The sequence below is a fragment of the Neolamprologus brichardi genome, chromosome 6 (genome assembly GCF_056152115.1).
Source record: "Neolamprologus brichardi isolate AB-2024 chromosome 6, ASM5615211v1, whole genome shotgun sequence".
Classification (NCBI taxonomy): Eukaryota; Metazoa; Chordata; class Actinopteri; order Cichliformes; family Cichlidae; genus Neolamprologus; species Neolamprologus brichardi.
The window spans coordinates 25,351,788-25,362,210 of record NC_142109.1 but is presented as its reverse complement, the minus strand read 5'-3'; the positions used below and the strand labels follow the sequence as shown (position 1 = coordinate 25,362,210).

Sequence of the window (10,423 nt, the reverse complement as noted above, 5' to 3'; positions counted from 1 at the left end):
GCTGGGATAGGCTCCAGCTTATCCAGGATAAGCGGAATCGGATGGATGGCTAATTATTACTCCTCCACACTGTACCAACTGTTAAAAGGTATTATTGTTGTATTTTATTGCTGTATTTTACTTGCATCTATTTGAAAAAGTGAGTGTAAACAAAAAAGTTCATTTAGTTAAAGGAAATATTTCAGTGTTATTTGTAAACTGTTAATGAACAATCAAGAATACAGAGCTCTTTAAAGCCTTGTTTATTTGAAGTATTAAAATTACAGAAACATTTGATTACAGTTATAGCCCCACATGTGACACCTGGATGATTAAGAGAAATTGTATATGAAGTCCCCTAGATCATTTCACAATATTTTTCCTGACACATGCACTGCATGCATATAGGTGTTTTGTATAATTGGGAGAAATTGTGTCAAACTGGATTAGTATGACAAATGTGTGAAACTTATCACTGGTTGAGAAACTCTGATAGATGTCTCAATTTGGACAAGGCTGGTAGTGTGAATATTGCCTACATAAGGTGGCCTTCAGAAAATAGTGTTTACATTTATTCAAATTACATAAAGGTCATAAAACTGCCATGTAACTTCACCCAAACATATGTTTCAAGTTCAATAATATTCCCATTTGTCTTATCCCTCATTAAATGCACCATATCCCTTTCTGTTCACAAATGACATCATTATCTGCCCATTTTCTAGCTAACTGCCTATGTAACTCTATTTTATTTTCTATCCTTCTCTATTTGCCTGCCTCTCTGTCCCAATAGTTTGGGAAGATCCTTTATTCTATCATGTCTGCCAAGATGCTGTCATCTTCTTCAACGTCCACTTTGATCTTCTTGCCCACGAGCTGCTGCATATGTTCTGGAGGGATACCCTTTGGCTCACCAACCTTCACTGCAAACATGTCCAGACTCAGCACTGTTCCTTTAGGGATTTTCACCTTAGCAATGACTGACTTGCCCAACTGGAGTAGAAAAATAATATAAATACATAAAAGATATATTTTAATCCAGTTCATGTATGTTTTGCAAATTTGTACAGTTATGGATGTTCAGTGAACTGAAGAGGGTGGAAGTAAACACAGTTAACAATGACTGGTTTGATAGTGTTATGACATGATAGAATTTCAAAACTCAAGTCAAATGATTCAAACTGACCTTATCATGGCAGGTCTTCTCGCATGGTAACATTTGCTTGACTGGTGACCCCATTGCTGTTTCCACCAGTCGTATTGCTCGGACCAGCTCCACCAGCTCGGAGGGCTCCAGGGATGCCTCATGGTCATTTCCCTTCCAGGTCTTATCCAGGGTCACATGGCGTTCCACAACTTTTGCTCCCATCGCCACGGCAGCCACAGTGATGTAGATCCCTTTCTCATGACCAGAATATCCAATTGGAACATCTGGAAATTCCTCCTGGTATTTCTTTAAAAAAAAAAAAAAACCCTATAGTATTACACAGACTAACTCTGAGCATATTAAAGTTAAATGTCTTGTATTGCCCAACACAATCACTGGTTTTCATTGACAGGTGTCTTTGCTCCAGAATCAACACCTACTTTGTGATTGTGTTATATGATACTGTAAAATCATATATCATTTAGGGGCTGGATTTGAAAGTAATTGTTCAGCTAGCTGTTGTGTACTATAAAACTGCTATGGTTTATAATAATGTGCCATGAAATGCCTGGTGCACTGGCCATTTGTATCCTCTGTATACTACGGCAATGAAGCTTTCATTCATGATATATGTTAATAATTATGTGCTAAGCATCTGTGAAAAACATTAATGTAGTTTGTCAACATTATCTGTCAACAGTGTTGGGGAGTAATGGAATATATGTACCGGTGTTACGTATTTAAAATACAAAATACGAGTAATTGTATTCAGTTACAGTTACTATTTCAAAAGGTGATATTCAGAATACAGTTACTTTGTTGAAATAAATTGATTACACAGTGGTCTTAGACAATCATATGTGAGAAACAATGCAAAAATATTTTCAATTACATTTCATATTGTTTCTGCCTCTTTTGGGAATGTCCATCATGATCCTGAAATTATGTTTTTCACTCTCTACCAGTCTAACTAAAAAATAAAGTTGAACAATTATGTACCTGTAAGTGTTAACACTGGTTACAAATTGGATCTGTGTGATGTTCTACAAGGGAGTCATGTCTGATACATCCCAGTAATTATAAAATCTGAAGTGGAAAATCAATCCTAAAATGGCAGTGGAAACTAAAGAGTCAAGTTCCCAGGGTGGGTATCTTTTTAACATGTAAACTAAATTAGACAAAACAAAGGCAGAACACACAGTCAGAATGAATTACTGTATTAAAAAAATGTAAAAAAAAAAGTGGGAAATAGGGGCATATTGATTATTTCACCATAGTTGACCCAGAGGAGATGATGATGATGTTCATTCGTCTTACCCTGATCACACTGAGGTTGACATCTTTAGGATCCAGAGGGTAGGCGCTGGTGCACTGCAGGAGAGTAAATTTCTGGTTGTGCTCCTTTACTGTCTTGTAGACACGACGTATGGTTTCCATGGACTGCATCCCAGTGGATACCACCATTGGTCGCCCTGACATTGATAGATTTGATATATACGTAACCCAACAGACTGAAAAAATGGGATAATAATAATAATGGATTGCATTTATATAGTGCTTTTCGGGACCCTCAAAGCGCTTTACAATTCCACTATTCATTCACTCTCACATTCACACACTGGCAAAGGCAAGCTACAGTTGTAGCCACAGCTGCCCTGGGGCAGACTGACAAAAGCAAGGCTGCCATATCGTGCCATCGGCCCCTCTGGCCAACACCAGTAGGCGGTAGGTGAAGTGTCTTGCCCAAGGACACAACGACCGAGACTGTCTGAGTCGGGGCTCGAACCGGCAACCTCCAATTACAAGACGAACTGCCAACTCTTGAGCCACGGGATGTCATCAAAGTAAAGCTGGGCATAGACTGTGCGATTTTTTCAGTCGCGTTATGCTGGGCTTACACTGTGCGATTTTTGGCCCATTTGGGCCGATTTTTGAGTCGTGCGACCGTTTTGGTGATCAGCCCGATTTTGGCCTTCATCGTGCGTTGCGCATCGTGTAGTATACGTGGGGTAATGAGAAGCGATTAACACCTCACGACCAGCTACCGATCATCAATCACTTCCTCACGACCGTCGTGAGGGTGTTACTAGTGATGTGTCAGTCGCGAACGAAACGGCTCTTAGAGCCGGGACTTTGAAGTGAACGACACGAGCCGGCTCCTTATCACGAGCCCTGTTTTTTTTTCTCTCACCCTCTCTCTCACACTTTTTTCTGCTTCACTCCGAAGCACATTAGAAAGGTATAGTAATCATCCACAACTATTTTCAGTTGCAGATGATAAAGGATTCAGAAAGTTTATTAATGCAGGCCCATATGACAGAGAATATACATCTTCTTTCTGTTTTCATGTTTTAATTTATATTTAATTGTGTTGTGGTTTGCAGTGTTTTGTGTTGTTTCACTTTAAATTTGTTTAAAAGGAAAAAGCTGAAAATTTAAATAGTTAAAAATGTGAAATGTGAATAGTTGGTTTTTGTATTATATGATTTATTTGTTAAAATAAATATATGATTTTTATGTGTATAATTCCAAATCACAACAACAACTGAAGAAGAAGCTCTCAATCTCAATTATATGATTTATTTGTTACATTTTATGTGGAGTGAATAAATAAAGGTATATTTACGGTGGCCCCTAGAGACTAATGTACATTCCGTAGTGTACATCAACAAGACAAAACGCGTACAAACTCAGAAGCATGTACAAACTCCAAAACAAGTACAAAAGAAAACAGAAGTGTTCCCGAATGCTAGGCGCAGTTTTGAGTTTTTTGAGTGTTTTGGAGTTTGGACGTGCTTTGAACTTTGTGCATGCTTTGTCTCTAGGGGCCACCGCATATATTTATATATAAACATATATAAATAAAACCACTTTTTTTACATTAGTAATTCCTTTTGTGCTTAATTTTATATTGTTGTTAATAATAAATTAATTAAAGCAACCAAACTACCTGAAGAGCCGGTTTGGAGCTGAAAGAGCTGGCTCTTTTTAGTGATGCCTGTGATGCCGCCCAGTAGCCGTTTTAGATACGGGCAACATGGGCGGTTGCCCAGGGCGGCATCGTGGTGGGGGGCGGCATCACGGGCATTGGCAAAAAAATAATAATAATAATAATTGCTCGTACTCATGCTGCCGACGTTATGCCAACGCATACTGGGGATGGCATAGGCACCGATCGGTTTTCTATCGCCCATTTGCTGGGAGTAAGGGCGCCCTCTGTTTGCGAGGTGCGCCTGCTGCTTGCGGCACAGGGAGGAGAGGGCGGGGCGGCGGGGAATTCTCTGGCTGGCTGGAGCAGCGTCTAATAACCAACTCGCAAAATAAAATAAAATAAAAACAAACCAACAAACACGAAAACACCAGACATTATAATACAGACTTATAATTTGCACCGATGTTTTTTCGAAATTCTATACGCGAAAAGTGAGCGCGAGAGCCCTCGGTGCGCCTGCTTACTGCTGAAGTCAAAGTAAACTTTATTGTCATCTCCGCTACAGTCCAGTATATAGAGAGACGAGACGACGAGGCTTCAGTTACAACAGTGCAAGTAAACAAACAATAAATATAAGAAGAGTAAGAAAATAAATATACACTTTAGGACTAGGGGTAAAGGGATCCATAACAATTTAAAATTTATATTTTATAGTTTGATGATTTAAAGTCTCACACACAACCCGTCGAAAGGGGAGGGGCCCTGCTGCTTCCAAATAGAGCACATTTCATTCATAATGTTGTAAATCCAAGCCCATTATGTATTCATGATTTGAATCCCGGGTTGTGCGAAATCCCAGAAATAAACCCTAGACAAAGTGAATCTGTGCACTAAGGTGTAGGTCTATTATGTTGTGGTGATCCTCGGGTTGGGGGATTTGTGTTTATACTGGAGTGCAAAATTAAAACCAAGATGGACAAGAAAAGTTCAAAGCCATCAGGTGCTCAGTTTAGAAAAAAGAGAAAAGAAGAGGAGGAGAAACGAGCAAAAGATGCAGGTAAGCAGATGTGTGATTGGATAATGGCAGGTCATGTATCCTGAAACAATCAGAATCAGAATACTTTATTAATCCCCAAGGAAATTATGTGGATTACAGTTGCTCCAAGAAGAAATTGTAAAAATAGTAACAGTAACAGACTAAACTCCAAACAGTACATTATGTTACAGATTTTAATATTAGTCAGAGTCAGTTGTTGATTTGTCCTTTTCTCATTGTATGACGAATTATGATGGCTGTTTGGCCGTTTGCATACTATGCATACTCTCTCTCTTTTCATATGTGTGTGTGTGTATGTTTCTCTGGTGAAATTCAGTATGGTTCCGACAACAGTTTTAGGTTAATGTACAATCGTGTGTGTGTGTGTGTGTGTGTGTGTGTGTGTGTGTGTGTGTGTGTGTGTGTGTTTGAAAAGAAAAGTTTTTAACTGCTTTTTAAAAGAACCCACAGAGCAACTAAGGTGTGTTGCTTATGAAATCCATGCAGTGCTATAGAGAAAATTACATTTTATTTATGTAATTAACACATTTTGAACTCTTAAAGAAATATAACAAAAGGAAAGACACCAAGCTGAACTAAAATGATCCATGTAGCAAACAAAAACTGTGAGCCGCCACCCTTATATCGCCTTTGGGCTTTTGGAGCGTTGACCTGACTTTTAAAAAAAGCACTATGCTGCTGAAAAAAAATAGATATTTGCAAAATTCTGCCTAAATATGTATTTTACCTGGTTAATGTGTGTGGCGGGGCGTGGTCTGCAGTGCCGCTGCAGGGGAGTCGGACGCACCTGAGCGGCACCCACAATCGCGCCTCGCCGCCTTAAAGTCTGTGCTCTCTCTGCTGTTCTGTTGTCGGGCTGTGAGCTGAAAAGCTACAGCCAGCTGTATGCGTACAGCAACCGTGTGTGAAAAGCGGTCAATAAAGAGATGCATGTTCATGCAAACATCATCGGGTCTGTCGTGATATGTTTACAATAAGACTTATGGTCCCGAACCTCTGCACACAGCATCTGCAAATCGGGGCTTTCATCTTTACGCAGGACTGTAAGCTGTCATCTGTGAGGTGTGGGTGGTGTTTGTTTTTAACATAGTTCACGGTGGAGAACAGCTGCTGACATAATGTGGATCCAAGATCCATAATTGGGGTCGAAAGTCTCGATAAATGCACGGCGTTTAGGCGGGTATACGGCTTCCTCGAGTGTGACGCTTATTTTGAGTGATGAAAAAATAATAAGATATAATTTTATTTTTATATTTCAAAATCACAATAATCTTCCAATTTAGAACTACAAGTTAAAAAAAGATCTAAACACAAATAAAATACACTTCAGCTAAATATTTCTAATTTATTTTCCCAAACCACCCGGAGCCGCAAAATAAAGACTAAAGAGCCGCATGCGGCCGACCCCTGGGCTAGGTGATGCCGCCCCTCACCACGATGCCGCCCCGGGCAACCGCCCGTGTCGCACGTATCAAAAACCGGTACTGGTGGTGTGCGTGTCTGTGTGAGTGAAAGACAGACAGGGAGAGAGAGAGAGAGCGAGCGACAGATTTTCTGTTATAACCTTCATTTTATGGACGCACAGTGTGAGCACTCAGGTCGCATCAGAGCATCGGGCCATATAGTGTGAGACCCTGCATCGTGACCTACGAACTTATAACCCCTGCGAGTCAATCGTGCAGTTTGAGCAGAAGCTGAATAACGCGACTGAAAAAAATCGCACAGTGTATGCCCAGCTTTACAGTAAGTTTCTGCTTTGATTGTTGTTTGTGTTGTAGAGTGTTTCGTGATGCAATGTCAATAATCTGAGGAGGGTTAAACTAATGATATAATTTATATTCTACATCTAACTTATTATTAAATGTGGTCAATATTTTAAGCAATAAATAAATTACAGCAAACAAACTTCTGGTAAGAACAGAGACTGTGTGTGTGTGTGTGTGTGTGTGTGTGTGTGTGTGTGTGTGTGTGTGTGTGTGCGTGCGTGCGTGCGTGCGTACGTTTGTGTTTGTGCGTATGCACATGGATGTATGTGGGGCGCCGTGGGCCGGGGTACACACACACAAAGACTCAAATTAGCATCTATGGCCAGGCCTTTTTTTTTTCCTTCAGCTTGTAGAGACACATTCTCATGCATGACATCAGCTCACTGATTTTACACTGATGAACTGAATCAATAATTGAATAAAAAATAGCCACAAATAGCTTAAAAACTAGAGAATATGTGAAGGAGACCATTGCTATTGCTTGAAATTCATCGCTGTCGTTACACTTTTAATCCTGCCCACTTTTATACCTGTCCAATGCAGTTTCACATTTTTCTTTTCGTTCTTTTTTTTTCTCTTTTTTTTTTTTTACTAAGGACCACACCCACCTTGTTACACAGTGTTTAATTCACTGAACACCGTCAGTTACATGTTTCCTTAACATTGAGGCAAGAGTGCTGTTGAGGTGTAATACAACAAAGGCCTGTACCTTTTCTGGCTGTCTTTTCCAGATATGGGAAGTTGTTTGCATCGCAGGACGCAACTTTGAAGAACGGCACATCCAGCTCATGAAGAAACTCCACAGCCATCTATGAATATCAAGGTAATTGAGGCACAGAGTATCATCAGTGATCTGTGATATATGTACTGTTCTACGTGTTAGTTATTCAGCTACATTCATGTAAAAAAAAATGTAAACATTCTATTAATTCTGAATTTTCAGGAAAGAATGAAAAAAAAATCACTTGGTACTTGGCAGGTCTTAAAATTAGGTAAATACAACCTGATATTTAAGGAACAAAATATGATATGGTAACTGCGAAGGTCATCTAATTCACTTCAATTTGATCAAAACTCTCATTAATCGCTGGTAGTCTATGCATGGTGACATTATCATCATATAAGACAACACTACACTACACTACACTGTACGTTATGTTCTCAGTTTTGTTTATCAAGTTAAGAAAAACAGAAATGTATCAGAAGTAATAAAACTTTCCTGAAAATCATGGTTATTTGCAGCTCATACCTCATCCATACCAGAGGCAGTGAGAAAGATGCCGATGTCTTCAGCATACTTTTTTAGTTCCCTGTATTGATCATGACTGAACTCTAAGTGACGCTTGTGGTCACCGTACGTTTTCCCCCAGGAGTGCTTTGAATTGTAGGGGCGCTCCAAGGCTCGCTTGCTGAATTTGTATTCTAATTCACTTTTCTGGAATTTGGCACAGTCAGCACCACAGTCCTGATGAGAGAAGAGATGAGCAGAGATAGCAAGGCAAGATTAGGCAAGACATTTTACAGCCCAAATATTTTTTCATCATCATTCATAGTCAGACTACCACTGCCTGAATTTACCTTTGCCATCTTGATCATTTTCTTGGCAATCTCAATGTCTCCCTGGTGGTTTTGTCCAATTTCAGCAATAATGAAACATGGATGGGAGCCCCCGATCATTCTGCCAGGACACAGTTCAAACTGCAGAGGCATAGTGGCGACAGAAAGTTAACAGGCTAAAATTCTGAGTGGGGTCAAATTCACAGGTGAATCTCAAATGACGAACGCTTCAAGGTTGAAAGTAAGAGGAAGATGCTCTTGGATGCACTGTCTTATATAACCCTATGATGACCCGCCTCTGCAACACCTAGATTTGCATGCTTTTCAGGTTTGACTTCATGTTTTTTGTTCTTTTAATCCACGAGAACTAGCATTGATTGAATTCCTTGCTTCAACCACTTGTCATGTTTATCCTATGCTAAGTCAGATTTTGATCCTGAAGTAAGATCAAAATGCAAATCTCTTCATTTCATGTCTCAACACCTAAAAGTATCGACTAAAATAATAAACTGAAAATGTTACGTCCAGATCAAAATACGTCTAGATCAAAATCAGATCAAAACCTAAGGTTTTGATCTGATTTTCTTTTTGCAGTAGTGTTTTTTTTTAAAGATGGATACTCTAATTTCTTTCTAATTCTTTTCATCTTTACATCACCTGATGTGCAAGTTGCTTGAACTGTAAAGGCACATCACCAAAAGTTCAGCCAACACATGTATAAATACTAACAGTGGAGACTTGTCTAGGTTTTTGTGTAACTTCTACATAAAATCCCATAAGAAGTATAAAATATATGTTAATCCCAGATATTATTATATATCACTGACATACAATTTTCTAGTTTCTTGGAGTACTCTGAAAATTATCACTACTACTTTCTAATTTTGCTACTTTTATTTTCAGTATTTTTTATAACATTTTAAAGTATGCTAGGTTTATACTTAATTACAAATATTTACAGATAGTATGCTGTGTGGTTTTGGTTTTGGCTCTTGACTTGAATTCCAGAGTAGGGTGTAGAAGCGTCACAAAAAGAAAATACCTCCTGGAGTTATTTACAGGTTTAACAAGACACAAATTGTAGGTCTCTTTGTGATTCTTGCAAAGGAGAAACACTTGGTAACAACAGAATCTCAGCTATAAAGTGGATGAAAATGCAGAAAACAATACGGAGCAGGATCTGAAACGCATTGTGTTGCGCTTCGCATTGTGTTGCGCTTCAGACAATCTGCTGATTTGATAACTGCAAAGTTAGAGAGGGTCTGTGCTGATGGACGTGAGTTACTGACCTGGTAGCCTGGCTGCCCCTGGGTAGTGGCCCCCCACACCCTCTAGCAGATCATTACATGAAGGAACCTTTTAAAAAACAAGCGTGTCCATGCTCACAGGTGTACACACGGGTGATCACACACACAAACTACACCCTTTTTAGCTCCTACCTCAAAGCACACTGTGCGCTGTCGATCTTACGTGCTGCACAATAATGTTTAATATTTAGTATTTACTGTCATATTCCCATATATCATTGTGATGTTGTTTATTCTATTACTCTCGTTTTCTTCTGCTTGTTTTCTTTTCTCTTTCTCAACAGGTGATCCAGGTGATCGATATATTTATTTATTTGTTTATTTGTTTATTTTTTTTTGTCTGCTTATTCTGTTGGTTTTTGTTTTTTGCCCTTCTCTCCCGTCCCTCTTCTCAGCTGTTTTTCTTTCCCTCTTTCTTTCTCCCCTTTCTTTCCCCCAGTCAAGTCTGTCCCATATTCAGCAAGTGAAAATAAAATAAACAATAAAAGGTGAATCAAATGGACCATTTCGGCAAGGCTGAGATGGTCGATTTGGTAAAGTAAATCCGTTGGGCATCTTTCTTCGCCTTTAGACAATAATTCTGATGGCAAAAGAGCCAAACGGGACAGGCAAAAAAAATTAAAATAAAAAATAAAAAAATCACCTGAGCCAAGGTGTGAAACTGGGTGTGGGTCCCGG

The 10,423-nt window shown here is 39.2% G+C and overlaps 1 protein-coding gene and 1 long non-coding RNA gene across 2 annotated transcripts in view; one reads left to right on the top strand and one right to left on the bottom strand.

Moving 5' to 3' along the window:
• Positions 1 to 221: 221 nt before the first annotated feature.
• On the bottom strand, positions 222 to 8,676 carry LOC102780597 (N-acetylneuraminate-9-phosphate synthase-like). Its single transcript, XM_087841903.1, has 6 exons — positions 8,460 to 8,676; positions 8,131 to 8,346; positions 7,591 to 7,690; positions 2,444 to 2,598; positions 1,166 to 1,432; positions 222 to 972 (listed from the first exon to the last, which is right to left on the bottom strand). Exons 1-6 carry the CDS (start codon positions 8,589 to 8,591, stop codon positions 787 to 789), a joined length of 1,056 nt encoding a protein of 351 aa, XP_087698029.1. The 5' UTR covers positions 8,592 to 8,676; the 3' UTR covers positions 222 to 786.
• The window catches only part of LOC148102557 (uncharacterized), a 35,227-nt gene continuing 32,348 nt past the window's right edge, over positions 7,545 to 10,423 (top strand). The window contains exon 1 of the long non-coding RNA XR_015719135.1: positions 7,545 to 7,704. This is a non-coding gene — a long non-coding RNA (uncharacterized LOC148102557). The remainder of the gene's footprint in view (positions 7,705 to 10,423) is intronic.

Bases quoted from the DNA above. Each gene is read 5' to 3' on its own strand.
- LOC102780597 (XM_087841903.1), bottom strand. From the start codon at position 8,591: ATGCCTCTGCAGTTTGAACTGTGTCCTGGCAGAATGATCGGGGGCTCC. The intron at 8,347-8,459 runs GTAAATTCAGGC...TTCTCTCATCAG, and splicing joins AAATGATCAAGATGGCAAAG to GACTGTGGTGCTGACTGTGC. The intron at 7,691-8,130 runs GTATGAGCTGCA...TGATATTCATAG, and splicing joins CTGCCTCTGGTATGGATGAG to ATGGCTGTGGAGTTTCTTCA.